General features: G+C 37.2%; 3 protein-coding genes across 3 annotated transcripts; 1 reads left to right on the forward strand and 2 right to left on the reverse strand.

Annotated features, from left to right (window-relative positions):
- Window positions 1-247: 247 nt before the first annotated feature.
- CBG06615 lies at window positions 248-3,406 on the reverse strand (the record flags this gene model as incomplete). Its single annotated transcript, XM_002647487.1, has 6 exons — window positions 248-586; window positions 628-708; window positions 752-935; window positions 981-1,216; window positions 1,268-1,378; window positions 3,335-3,406. Coding segments are annotated over 6 exons (1,023 nt in total), but the record flags the coding sequence as incomplete, so codon positions are not given.
- Window positions 3,407-4,252: 846 nt separating this feature from the next.
- Cbr-acr-17 lies at window positions 4,253-7,456 on the reverse strand (the record flags this gene model as incomplete). Its single annotated transcript, XM_045237227.1, has 9 exons — window positions 4,253-4,379; window positions 4,426-4,598; window positions 4,838-4,921; window positions 5,146-5,280; window positions 6,217-6,359; window positions 6,408-6,703; window positions 6,756-6,995; window positions 7,064-7,291; window positions 7,338-7,456. 9 exons carry the CDS (start codon window positions 7,454-7,456, stop codon window positions 4,253-4,255), a joined length of 1,545 nt encoding a protein of 514 aa, XP_045093259.1.
- A 5,869-nt stretch (window positions 7,457-13,325) lies between these two features.
- CBG06617 lies at window positions 13,326-14,428 on the forward strand (the record flags this gene model as incomplete). Its single annotated transcript, XM_002647489.1, has 4 exons — window positions 13,326-13,404; window positions 13,599-13,687; window positions 13,756-13,904; window positions 14,173-14,428. 4 exons carry the CDS (start codon window positions 13,326-13,328, stop codon window positions 14,426-14,428), a joined length of 573 nt encoding a protein of 190 aa, XP_002647535.1.
- Window positions 14,429-14,443: the final 15 nt, after the last annotated feature.

Here is a 14,443-nt window from a genome sequence, read left to right on the forward strand (position 1 = left end):
GAGAGTTGTCCTGAAACTTACAGTATTATGTACTATGCATCTGAACCCTGATCTTGGGATGTGTCAGCTTCATATTATGAGGTTATTAAGAATAATATTTCTCCTGAATTCTCAATATTGGATGAAATTAATGAAGTCTGCACATTTGAAACATCCTTTATTTATGTAAAACATTGCTTTCACAGACATTCAATAGAAAAACCCCCCAAAAATTAATTTACCTGTACAAATAAATCTAGGCAGTGAATCAAAAAACAGAAGGCTTATATCTAACATAAACAGTCTGTCCAACATGGATATAAGCTTCTTTGACAGTTCCAGCGTAGACTCCAAACACTGGACTATCCGTATGGGCCTTTCTCATTTTTCCTTCTGGTGCCAAGCGGAACTCTCGAAGTTTCTTCAGCGGTTGATTTTCCTTGCTCATCTCTCCTTTTTCTGGGTCGACGGTTGTCAAAACACAGCGAGTGCACGGAGCAAAGCATTCTAGGTGTGCATCTCCGATTCGAATCTCTGCCCATTTGTCTTCATCCCATGGAAGGCATCCTTCGACGTATATAGAGGGTCGGAAGTTTTTCATTGTTACCTGAGTACATTTATGAAGAATTATATCACTTCAGCACTCACCTTATTCTCCAACTTTTCATTCAGTGCGTTTAATGAAGCGTCAGTAGCAATCAGGAAGGGAGCGAGGTCAGTGAATCCAGACTGAAAACGGTTATGTCGAAAACTTTTGAATCTAATATCTCACATCATCCTTTCTTTTTGGCACTGGTGTATTCCACCATTCATCCTTTGGCACACAAGTTCTCTCTGTATAAAGTCCCTCTTTGTAAAAAATGAGCCGATAGTTTGGTTCTTCAATGTAGTCGGATAGCAGCTTTGCAACTTCATCGCCACAGTCGTATCCGTCTTGAAGCAAGTTATCAAATAATCGGAAAATGGAAGTTTAAACTTAAGCAGATGGACAAAACTCTTACGATGCTCTGATGATGCGACCATTCGCAACAGCTTTTTTCAGATCCACAATTAATTTCTCTTTGCCTGGTACTGTAATTTCCAAGGTCTCATTCTCCACATGGCTTGCTACATGGACCAGCTTCGGTTTTTGACGAGCTGTGATGAATTTTCCAGTAGACTCATCGACTAGGAGGAACGCTCGGTCCTCCAGTTCCCCCATCTGTGGACCAGTTTTTGTGCATTTGAAAGCAAAAAGCTGGAAAAATATTTTATTTTTTCAATAGATCAGGAGGCTTGCAAAACTTACATCAATAGGCTTGCAGGACTTGATTGGGTAGATGTGAAGACCCTTCACCACTCCGATTGGAACCCATTCTTGGGATTTTGCGCTGATGTAGGAGTAAATCTGACGGGCGATCTGGAAATGGTTTGTTGTGAATGCTTCATTTATGTCGCAGATCCGGTTGGTTCGGAAATCTTGGTTTGTAAAAATTATAATTCAAAATGTTTTAAAGTATTTTTCTAATTGGCTGTACTTCGTCACTCCAATTCGGTTGCCGATTCATTAAGACGGATCGGTGCTGTTATTTTGCAACTATACATTTGTACTTACATGACTTACATGATAACTTACATGATAAAAAATAAATGAACTTGCCAAACAGCCAATCAAAATTTTCTTTTCTCTGTCAAACTCCATATCTGTTATGTCTGAAACGAAAAACTACATCAACGTTTTCTATCAAAAACATTTGCAACAATGGTAGAAAATAGGAATGCTAGTTGGGATATAAAATAGGAATGAACAGCGTTGTTGTTATACAACGTCGGTTACGACTAAACAACGTCGGTTAGGACTCGGTAACCTGTTGACCCAACCAATTTTCTATCTACACTTGCACACCCTGCGTCTCTTCCAAATGTCATCTATTTCTTTGTTCGTCAGTACGTCACGATAATGTATTTTGTGGGTTTGCATGTGTGAAGGAGAAAAGGGAAAACAAATTTTAGAATTGTGATGTTCATAGCTCCACTGAAAAAGTTGAACTACTGATACCTGACTTTTCCAGTACAATATGTGATTATAAAACTGAACGATTTATCGCATTACAGTAATACACATATTATTTTCAAAAACAATCAGAACGCAGAAGGTTTATATTTCGCCCAAACTGTCTGTCCAACATGGATATATGCTCCTTTCACCAGTCCAGCATACACTCCAAAAATTGGGTTATCCAAATACATTTTTCTCATTGAACCTTCTGGTGCCACCCGGAATCCTCTCATTGATTTCAATGGCTGATTCTCCGTGCTCTTCTCTGCGGAATCTGGGTCAACTGTGACCATAACACATCTTGGACACGCTGCCATTGTTTCCAAATGAGCGTCACCGATTCTTAGTTCCGACCATTTGTCTTCGTCCCAAGCGGGACATCCCTCTACTTCGATAGATGGCCGGAACTGGATTATGTCGATCTGAAATTATAGATCGAATGAAAATAAGATGGGCCAGTTCTGGAAAACCTTCTTATCCATTTTCTCGTTTAGATCTCTCATAGATGCATCTGTGCAAATAAGGAATGGCGCTAGATTCGTAAATTGACTCTGTAACGGTAGAATTATAGATGAAACTGAAAATTACACGAAGCTCACATCATCTTTTCTTTTTGGAACTGGATTATTATTCCACCAATCGTCGGTTGGTTCACAAGTTCTCTCTGTATATAAGCCTGCATCTGCTTTGTAATATATCAGTCGATGATTTTCCACTTCCAAAAAGTCGCACAATAATTTTGAAACTGGATCTCCACAATCAAACCCATCTTGTTTTAAATCAAGCAGCCACCTGTAACATTAAGTTCATGATACCTATAAAGAAATATTCAACTTACGCAGCTCTGATAATTTGTCCAGATTTTACAACGTTTTTCAAGTCTACTACCACACTAGGTTTTCCTGGAACACTGACTTCTAGAAGTCCATCGTTCATCGTACATTCCATATGCACTAGCTTCGGCTGAGTTCGACCAGTGACGAATCTGAACGAATTTTTTTAAGAAGAAAAAAGAAAACTACAGACTTTCCAGTTGCCATGTCGACCAATACAAATGCTCTATCCTCTAGCTCACCCATGACCGGTCCCAACTTGGTACATTTGAAAGCGAACAGCTATAGAATTATCAGTTTTGCGATGACAAAGACAACGGGCTCACCTCGATAGGTTTGCAGGACTTGATGGGATAAATGTGGAGGCTTTTAACAGTACCAATTGGAACCCATTCCTGAGATTTGGAACGGATGTAGGAGTAGATTTGGCGGGCTGTCTTGAAATTTTCGACCTGGTGAAAAGAATTTTAAAAAGATTACTTACATGATAAGCCAAAAAGGAGCTTGCCATGCACCCGATGAACACTTTCTTGTCTTTGTCAAACTCAAGCATTTTGAGAATTTACAGAAAAATAACGACTGTGTTGGAAGAAATAAAACACAAGACAGTAGTTATGAAAACAATAAGACTGACACTTACGATCATCCATCTTTTGGTCCAGGCCCACCCTTATCTACTGCCAACAATCAGACAGCGAACAGAAAGACGTGACGTCAGCAGGCTATTTTTGCTTATTAAAACAACAATCACTGTAGGTGTTAGTTATGGGCAGAACCACTCGAGATTGATTTATACTTTATGATTCGATCTTTTGACACCTTTATTTCTGGCGTTGCTGCTGTGGTATGGGCAAGTACCGTAAGACCTGTAATAGAGGCGTCCCCTAAAATTCAGATCAATTTCTCTCTGTTCCTGACAAAGATATGAACTGATAAATGCTATAACATAATATCAGCAGTATTTTATCAGTTTACAAATTTTGATATCTTGCATAGGAATTGAGATAATTGAGCTCAAACTTGACATTATGAGAGCCATTCTAATACTGGTTTTACGGTGGCTCATCCTCTTCACAGAAGCATGAAGTGTATGAAAATGTCACAAACTCATTTATAGACTTTTTTGGTTTTTTAGCCTAAAAATAACCAAAAATGGTCCAAATTGCACAAATATCATTCCGGAGCATTCTTGATAATTTTAATGTTTTCAAAATGCAAAATGTTATAAAATGCGCAAAAATCATTGTGCCTTTTTTGTCGATTTTGTCAATTTTCTAGCTTAAAAATGACCACAAATTGAAATTTAGGAGACAGGGTCTTTAAAATTTATTTACACTTCGAAATATTCGGTCAAAAAGAAAAGAAAAGGAGATCACAAATAAATATGTATTCGAAAAGTGTGTCACGTGGATTTTGAGCGCATAACTTCGTTCGTGATATACGGTGGATCTTGGGTATCATAGAGCATGAAAGACGCAAACAGAACTGTGGAGATGATGAAAACCCACATGATGATTTTTTCGAGCATTCTGAATTTCTTTTCAATTGTTTTGTACCAAACATCGTTCCCTTTACCTTGCCAACATCTGCCACTCCTTCCGTATTCTCTTCAAATGCTCTTGAGATGTTAGATCTTGTCGAATGGATTGTACAGAGCTTAGAACATCTACCACAACGTTATACATAGCTGGATCCAATAATTTGGAGCTATCGATTGATTCTTGTTCGACAAGCGAGGTTTTGTTGTGCTAAAAGAAATTTCAGGGTCTGGCGAGATGATAGAACCTTTTTACTAGAAAGTGAGAGTTAGCATTTCGCTACTCAACTGAAAATTATTAGTTTTGATTGTTTTCAAAAAGAAAGTGAGACCTTTGAATGAAAAAAATAACTCAAGAATAACATAAGGAAACTCAAAAAAATGAATCATTCCGGTGCAAAGAATCGGTGCAAAACTCTTTCAAACCACACAAAAAAAAAACGTGCCTACCTTTGGTTCGTCGGTTTTCAGCAATTTTTGCTGGAATTGAATAAATCCGTTAGCGAATTTCTTCTTGAGCTCTGACAGCTTGTCCTGTATATAATAAACATGGGAAACGGGTAAAACATGCTTAAATGAGCAGGTCGAGGGAGGCAATGAGAAAAATTTTAGCTGCCAGAGAAAAAATATGGGAAAATTGTACGATTTCGACTATGATCAACTGACTGACAAAGTGCCGAAATCACTGGACAAGGGACAAGTGAGTGATATGTGAAAAAATGGGACAATGAAAATATGGAAAAATTTCTAAAACTTACATATTTCTTCAATCTCATTTTGATACTCTCTTGCGTGTTCATGAGCTCTCTTCCAAAGAACCATTGCACGAAAGAGTTTCGGTTCATACGTATTGAAAGGAGGAACGAGCGAAGACGTCGGGTGATTGGGCGACCCTGAAAAAATATCCCGGATGAACAGATTTACAGTACCGATCAATAAGATATACAAAACGTATTTTTCAGTTGATTTCTGCCATTTTGATCATTTTCCAAAGTCTGAAGCTCGGCTGTCAAGTTCCCAATCATTTTGAAAATTTTGGAGGGTGTAAAACAGACCTCGATTAAAAACTTTGCATTCGCAGAATTTTTTGAAAATTCCTAGTTTTTCAGCTATCTGCCAAGTTTGTTGTAAAAGATGTAAAAGACCTAATTTTTCATGTTTTCAGTATAAAAACGGAAAAAATAACTGAAAAACTGGGGATTTTCAAAAAATTCAGTGAATGCAAAGTTTTCAATCAAGGTCTGTTTTAAAACCTTCACAATTTTCAAAGTGGTCGAAAACTTGGCAGCTGAGCTCCACGGCCTCGCGGAAGGGAACCTAGATTTAAAAATTGGAAAGCGCGCCAAGTTTGGACGCGTAGTGCGGTGGCGTCGCGGCTTTTCGGTGAGTAGCGACTCAACAACGCTTAACTTCACGTTTTTTCAAAACACGTTTCAAAATTTTCGAATCTGGCACGCAGCCAACTTTTGTGTGCGACGAAACGCGCGTTTCTCAGATTCCCAACCGCGATGCCGTGGAGCTCCTGACTCCTGAAAATAGTCAAAAATCAACTGAAAATATGTTTTTGTTTGTTTAATTCACACATGACGTGATTTGTAAGTTTTGAACTGATTTTCAACTTGCGGCCTGAATATTTTGAAAACTAAAATTTTTCAAGCTCGAATTTTGACACCATTGTGTTTCTCGTACTTGTCTTACTCTAAAAACATCAAATCGCGAGCTGATTTATAAAATTTAAAATATTCGAAAAATTGTCGCGACCTCAAAAAACCCAAATTTGCAAGGGGTCTTATTAACCGGTACTGTACAAATATATGTATGAAGCTTACCGCATTTCCTTGCATTTGAATTCCGAGTGTGAATGTGGTACAGTAGGTGGCCAAAAACATTATGAAAATAAGACCAATATAATATTGGCCAAGTAGCGGGACGGAGTTTGAAGTAGCTGGCAGTTTGTCTGACACCATCATCACTGAAAAATAAGGAAACTTGAAATTTAATTTTTTCGAAATAAACTCACAAATGATAGCCAATGAAAGCAGCGCAGTAACCCCAAGACTGACTTTCTCAGTGTTCTCTCCAGTTGAGGAATGTGGAGTAAAGAATCCAATAACAGTGACAATGGTAATAAATGCAGATGGAATAATTAAGGTGAAAAGATAATAGCTGGGATTCCTTTTAATAGCGAAGAAATACGAAATATCTGGATACGGATTGGGACAACAATCATAGTATTTCAGATTGTTTCGATAACGGAAATCAACCAACTTCCACTCCATGTTGGGAATATAGTGGTTTAGGATAGCAAGGTTTGTGCTGGAATTCAAACTATATTTTCAGATTTCCAGATTATCAAGGGATAACTCACGTATTCTTGATATCCAATGGGGCTTCTGTGGGTTGTTCAGCTGTGTTAAGCATAATTTGTGATCCATCATAGGACCAAGAAGCGAGCATTATGAAGCAAATCTGTTGATCATATGGGAACTTTTCCATTTGTAAATCACATGTAATATCTGTTATGATGGCTCGGAACAATGAGATTTTCCCAGTATGCTCGATTTGGACATTGGTCTGCATTTCGTTTTCTTTGATGTTCATGTTGGCGCTGAAATTTAAAAATATATCTTCTAGGAATAAGGTAATTTGAATTGACAGAAAGTTTTATAAACTCACTTGTTATAAACTAACAAATCCGGCTTCCAAATCATTTCCGATGGTACATGGAGCGATTTTATATTTCCGAAGTCTGATGGGTTCCACATCAGAAACTCATCCTGCCAATATTCCTCAATCCAGCAGTAGAGTGTTATGATTTGGTCATTCTCGTGGACTTTTTGGATTTGTTTGAAGTATAATTGAACTGTCACATTTGTAGGACCACTTGACTCGTCCTTTACCGGTCTGCAATTTCAGAATTTCATCTATTTTCTAAATTAATCAATCCTACCTCAATTCTTTGTGATAATCTCTAAACAAGTACTTAATGAGTTGTTTTTGTTGGGTGCATCCAGACACCACAAGGTATTGTAAAACTAATATCCTTAATAGCAATTGTAGATTTTTCATTTTGGCTGAAAAAGTTTAAAAAATTGGGACAACATGAAAAATAAAAGTTCAAAAGATGCCCCTCGAGGAGTTGAACTTGTGAGGGCGATGATTGAGGGTGCGGCGCCGCTACCGACTGAGCCACGCGGGCAAAGAGAAAGCGCACGCCCGATTGCATACATAAAGGCGAGGACGACAGCTGTACGCAGAGTGACATTAAGCGTTGTACACCGTGACGGTAGAATGCATACTCTAGCTACAAAAAAACTACGAAAAATCTCCTGTCCCCCCACCTTTAAAACCTCGTCACGACACCTTCTCATTCGAGCGCAACAGCGTAGCATGGCAGATTGAGCCCTGTGGGCTTGAGGCTACCTAAATTTAACAAATCACTCAAATACCTATTCGAAAGTCCTCATTTGTTGGAAAAAAGAAATATTCATGAATGACCTCTCTCAGTAAAAATCCACGAAAAAGTGGGAAAAGGAGAGTAAAATGGCATCTAATCTCGAATGCAGTAAATCTATCCGTGCGAAAATTGGCGCGAGGAAGAAGGAGAAGGAGGCGAAAAAAAGGAAATGTCTGAAAAGAAAAAATAAATTGCTGGTACCGAGGTCAATTGATATCATGAGGTGAAAAATTGTTGGGGATTTTGAATAGAGTCATGGGACCCGCTAAAAAATCATAAAGATCTTCTCATGAATAAAAAGTTAACAGAGGCGGATATGATCAGGTTCAAACTATAGGATGAAGACGTGAGATTCTGAAGCTAGCATTATTTTTTTAAATAATAAATAGATCGGATTCCTTTATTGAAAAATATCTACAGTACCGGTAAATAAGATATACAAAGACATACCGTAAAACCTGTATTATAAGGGCCCCTTTAATAGAAGGGCCCCTCTAAAAAAAGGGCCCTCTACGAGGGGCATGGAAAAATAGTAGAGCCCCCCTGCAATAGAAGGGCCCCCGTAATAGAAGGGCCCTCTGTGAAAAAGGACCCCCCCCCCCTTCAAAATGTGTTTTGATATCAGAAAATTTCCGTACTTTTTCAGTGGAAAATGCTCCGGGAACTCCATAATTTAATAGAAATTCGTTGAAACTCTGTTTTCCGATAAAAATCTTGCTAAATTTTGGTGAAATTGGCAGATTTTTTTGAATTTTGAACGAAACTTCGTCGAATTTTTCGATGAAAAATTTCGGAAACAAACTGGCCGGTAAAATAGCAGGGTTCCTCTAATTGAAGAGCCCCTGTAATAGAGGGGCCCTCCGGAGGTACCTTGGAAAAATAGAAGGGCCGGCCCTTCTAATACAGGTTTTACGGTAGTTTTCATCTGAAATTCGTTCGTTCTGACCATTTTCAGACGTCTGGAGCTCGGCTGTCAAGTTTATGATCTCTTTGAGACATTTTGAGAATGTAAAATAGACCTAGATTGAGCACTTTGCATTCACAGAATTTTTGAAAATTCCTAGTTTTCAGTTATTGGCCGATTTCTGAAAGACACCTGCTTTTATCAACTTTTGCGTACAAAAACAGACAAAAAAGGATGTCTTTCAGAAAAGGCAAATAGCTCGAAAACTAGGGATTTTCGGACAATTCTGTGAATGCAAAGTTTTCAATTTAGATCTGTTTTACACCCTCCAAAATTTTCAAAGCAATCGGTAACTTGACAGCCGAGCTCCAGACTCCTGAAAACGGTCAAAATAGTCAAAAATCAAACACATTTTTGTATATCTTTCTGGCCGGTACTGTAGCAAAGAAATTTTTTTTAAGTTTTTGAGCTTGAGAAAAAAAATATTATGCCAAGGGAACACTTGAGCTCGTCCCAAATATCAGCTCAAAAAAAAACAAAACAAAACATAAGGAAAAAGGCAAAACGAAAAATATGAGGAAATTGGAAAAGGAAATGAGCCGATTGATAATTTCTATGTATATGTGTTCCGTCTTTTTTCTTCAATCTTAAAAATTTTTGGTGGGTCATGTGGGTTCAGAAATTGGAATGAACATCGTTCTATGGTTCTTGATGTATGATTTTTGAAATCTTTGCTTCTGGGACCATGAAAATTATTTCAAAGAATTTTTGGTACAGAATGAAATGAAAGTAAACTGAAGATTAAGGAAAATTAAGTGGATTTCTCTCTTGGTTCATAAAACTTATTTCATTTTTTGATTCGTTCTGAAATCAGAAATCCTAAATGTTTTAGAATGAATATGAAATGAGAGCTATTCTATATTTGTAGTTGTTTCTGAATATGATGTGTGCATTTTTTGAAAATTGATGAAATAATGCAAAACAATCATAAGAGCCTCTTCGTTTTGAATAGGAATTTTTGTGAGGGAGGAGGAGCAGAAGAATCTGAAGGAGACTGATCAAAAATCGAAGAGCGACGAACACGTGGGGGGAAATTGCAAAACATGCATCTAGGAAATTATGTTCCAATACAAATGCCGAAAGGGTACAAAGATCCGTACGGTATGCTTTTAGGAGCACACATCTTGAACGAAAAATTCAAGACGGAAGTGTCAGAAAAGGAAAAAAGTATTTGGCAAAAGACTGAAGATAAAGCCCTCTCGAGAGCCAAACTCACGAGCCTCTTCGAGACTTGTTTCGTATCAACGTGGGAAGAAAAAGTGCCAGGAAGAAATATATATGCTTGTGAGAATGAAAATAGGTGACGTTGAGGTAGAAGTTGAAGGAAGAAGACGTTGAAAAGTTTAGGAAAACAAAAGGACAATTGTTCCTGATATGGATTACACAAAATGAGTTATGATTTGGTCAAAAAAGACAGAAGCGAACATCTCTTACCGTAAAATCTGCAATAGAAAGGCACTGCCAAGTTTAAGCTCAATTATCTCAATTCCTATGGAAGATATCAAAAATGTGTCAACTAATAAAATATTTGTGATATCATGATAAACAATTTATAAGTTAACAAGATTTTGATGTCTTTTACAAGAAACGAAATAAATTGACGAAAAGTTAAAAGTTAGTGGGTCCATCTATTACAGGTTTTACGGTATGTCTTTCAAACTAGCGCAGCACGAATGAAAACTTTTAGAAAAAAGGAAAAAAAGATTTCTGCAAAAAAGCGGATAGAGGGGGTGACCATAAGAAGAGAGCAGGCACAAAAGATCCGCCACTATGAGAACGGAAATTGTGTTTTTTGAGTAAAAAAAGAGGAAAGCGAGGGAAAAAAAGAGGATCAAGGCAAGACGAAAAGTCATCAAGAGGAGATCAGGGTCAGATGATGACGTGGCAAATTTTGCAGAAGATGGGTTCTGGAGGATATGTTAATTAGTAAGAGATCAGACCGGAAACAAGAGATAATGTAGAAAGAACAAAGAACAATAATGAAAAGGAAAAAATTTTTTTTGAGAGAGAGAGAGAGAGAGAGAGAGAGAGAGAGAGAGAGAGAAAGTTTTTTCCAAACTTTGAGCCAATTTTTTCTCGGTTTATGTCAAAGATATCAAAAAAAATGGTCAACGGATAAAATTGCTTACCTTAATATCAGAAATGTTTAGTCGGTTATCGCACTTTTGATATCTTCCACGGGAACCAAGATAAATTAGCTCAAACGGGACAGTTCTGGACCCTTTTATTACAGGTTTTACGGTATATACCATTGGAAATATGTTGGTGCATTAATAATTTTGGGTCGGAGTTTCCCTTTAATGGTATAACACTTTAAGAAATACTATTCAAAAAACTATAACTTGTGTTTTGAGCCTCTAGTTTGATCAAAATGAAACATTCCAAAAATACGCCTGCAATGATCACTAAAACTGCTCATTTTGAGCTTGAACGAAAAAAATTTGGCTCTCTAATTTAACTAATATAAGTGACACTTTTTAGACGTGCGTCTCGTTTTCCATATGAGAGGTTCCAGCTTTTTCCGACACTTCTTTCGAGACGACACCCACTCAGTTGGTTTATCTATCTCGAACAGAAATGAAAACACTTGAGAGAATAAGGAACCGAATATAGACATGAGAGAGCATGTTCATCAGGGGAATTGAATTTTTTTGAAGGTTGGTTTTTTGGTCGAAATATCACTTTTAAAGAGTTGACACTTTTTGTTGAAAAATCATCATATTTTTTGTTCAGAACAAAAATGAAGACTACTGTGTAGAAGGGCCCCCACACTGTCAAGCTTGAGATAATTTATCTTGGCTCCTATTCAAGATATCAAAAATGGGTCAACTGATGAAATCTTTGTGACATTATTATTAACTATTTATCACTTGACAGCTTTTTTCTATCTTTCACAGGAATCGAGATAATTGAGATCAAAGTTTACAGATTGGGCGCATTCTATTACAGGTTTTATGGTAATTTGCTATTATTGTTTTCCGAAAAAAAATTGGAGTTGAAACGCAGACAGTTAATCTAAAAATCTCTCTGCTCCTCCACCGAATATGTGCTATTTTGGCTTGTCGCTTCGTGGTACCTACAGCATTCAGACTGCAAAAAATACTCTCTAACTCTAATTTTTCGGACAACAATAATATATCGAACGAAGTAAAAACATATCTTTTCAAAATGTCAGATTTTGACACATCTTCTATCTCTCGAATCATCTTCTCGTCATTCCTACAAAAACACGCACATGACCAAAAAGAAAAAGACAAAAAAGACCTGACACGAAAAGACAAAAAAAATCTGGGACATAGTTGTCCACAAATAAAGTTAACGGAGCGATAAGTGACTTTTGAGAACAATGCTTGTTTTTTTCTTCCTTTTTCTTTTGCTCCAGAAAGAGAATTTGTTCCAATGAGAGCCAATTTCTTTCCTGATGAGGGAGCAGAAAGAGTAAAACTACAATTTATGAGAATCCCATCCGTCAACTTTGAGCTCAATTATCTTAGTCCCTAAAAGAGACATCAAAAATCTGTCAATTGATAAATTCTTTATCATAATATCACCAATATTTTATTAGTTGGCATTTTTTGATATCTTTCACAGAAACCGAGATCATTAAGCACAAAAGTTGATGGTTTGGGTGGGCTTCAATTAGAGTAAATGCGGTATTCTGGTACAAAACATTAGAGCTGTGGAAGAGAAATGCCGTTGGCCGTGGTCGAAGGTCCCACAACGAAAACTACCGTAATCTAAAAATGTTTTAGTTTTTCGGTTTCCGTACGTTTTCAGTCAATTTTTCCACTATCGAAAATTTTAATTCCCGACTTGTTTCGGGAAAAACAACATAAGAATCGACAAAAATCTGTAGAAAACGAGAAAATAGACAATGAAAATAATTTTAGGTTACTGTAGTTGTCGTTGTGGGACCTCCGGCAATGGCTACCGGAGTTTCTCTTCCTTTAATCCTTCATTCTACAAGTATAACATCCAAGAGCTCAAAACTGAAATTTCAAGAAAAAAACAAGAAATTGTTATTCAAATTTTTTTCGACGAAGAAACCGGAAACATGGGTGGGAAGATCGAATGACAATAATGCTTGAGAGTGGGTGGGAAACGGAATTCTTTGCTCTTTATTTTCTTGAAAAGGATTTTTTCTCCTGAATGCAGAAAAACAAAAAAGCAAAAAATTGAAAATGGGCACTTGACAAAAACCCCCAACTTTCAACGATTTTTTTCATATATTTTCTTATGCTTTTTTGAGTAGGTGAAGTGAGAATCAAGACAAGCAAACATCGTTCGCTTTGTTTTCAACTTCAGAATACTCGTAAATGCATATAAACAATTCCGATTCGAACGCGCGCCTCTTTGTTTGTTCGGAGGACTAGGTTTCGCATGGCCGCGGCGCAGAGTTTCCTCTTCCATTTGCATTTTTCGAAGATTTTTCGCATGTTTTTAGTCAATTTTCTTTTAATTTCCTTGAATTTTCTGGTTTTTTTTTGTAAAAATAATTAGTTTAAATTTTTCGGAATATGTCGACAAAAAATCGCGATCGATTAGTCGTCACAGAAGACTCAGACGACGATAATGAACACGAAGAGATGTCATCGGGTAATTTTTTGTGTGTTTCATCGAAATTCTACATCAAAATTGTCGCAATTTGTTGCTAGAAAATTGAAATGAACGAAGAAATAGTAGGATGTTCAACGAAAAAAGTTAATTTTCCACCATTATAGATCGACTTCAGTTTTTTCGAAATCAACAGAATTTTTCGGAATTTACAATTAGAAATTATTGATTTTCAGGTGACAATAGTGGAGAAGAAGGGCCATCATATGGAGATGCTGCAGCCAGAGATCCGGACGAGACGGTAGCATTTCCAGCACCACAGAGAGTAGGTTTTCATTAAGTTTTCTATTTTCCTCGTTGAATTTCAAAATTTTCTCAAACTTCCTCTTGCAGAAAAAGAAGAAGGTGATCAAGAAGTTGACTCGAAAGGAGCAGAGCCTGAAGCATAGCGTCAAAGAATATCGCATCAAGTTAGCGATGGTCAAGCCGGATATCACCACCGACAGAGAGAAGGAACGAAATTTGAGACGGATTGCTACAAAGTAAGAACAAAGAAACATGGCTAGGAAGGAAGGAAAGAGAGAGGCTAAAAGTCGTTGTATTGCAAATGGAATTGATACTTTGATTCTGCTTTTTTTTGCAGCATCTGCTAGTAGAGGCTTTATAGGGTGAAGACTAAAAGAAATTATTAAAAAAACAATGAAAATATAAATGAAAATTCATTAATTGGTTTTCTTTTCGAATTACCCAGAACTCATTATCTGCTAATGCCGTTAAAATTGACACATAATGATCTTTTTCTCCTTCCAGAGGTGTCGTTCAGCTATTCAACGCTGTCTCGGATCGTCAGAAGACCATGTCGGACGCCGTAAAGGAGAAGATGACGGCTCGTGACCGAAAAGAGGCTCGTGAACGTTTCGACGGAAAGAATTTCGATTCAGACAAGTTCGCCGACTCTGGATATGGATATGGAGGGAAGAATGAGGTGAAAGGGGAAGAAGAGGACGAGCAAATGAATATTGGAGATGATGAGATTGATGCTGGAAATTATAGTGATGAAGATTAACTTCGCTTTGGAACA

Source organism: Caenorhabditis briggsae, assembly GCF_000004555.2.
Source record: "Caenorhabditis briggsae complete genome, chrV, whole genome shotgun sequence".
Taxonomy (NCBI): Eukaryota; Metazoa; Nematoda; class Chromadorea; order Rhabditida; family Rhabditidae; genus Caenorhabditis; species Caenorhabditis briggsae.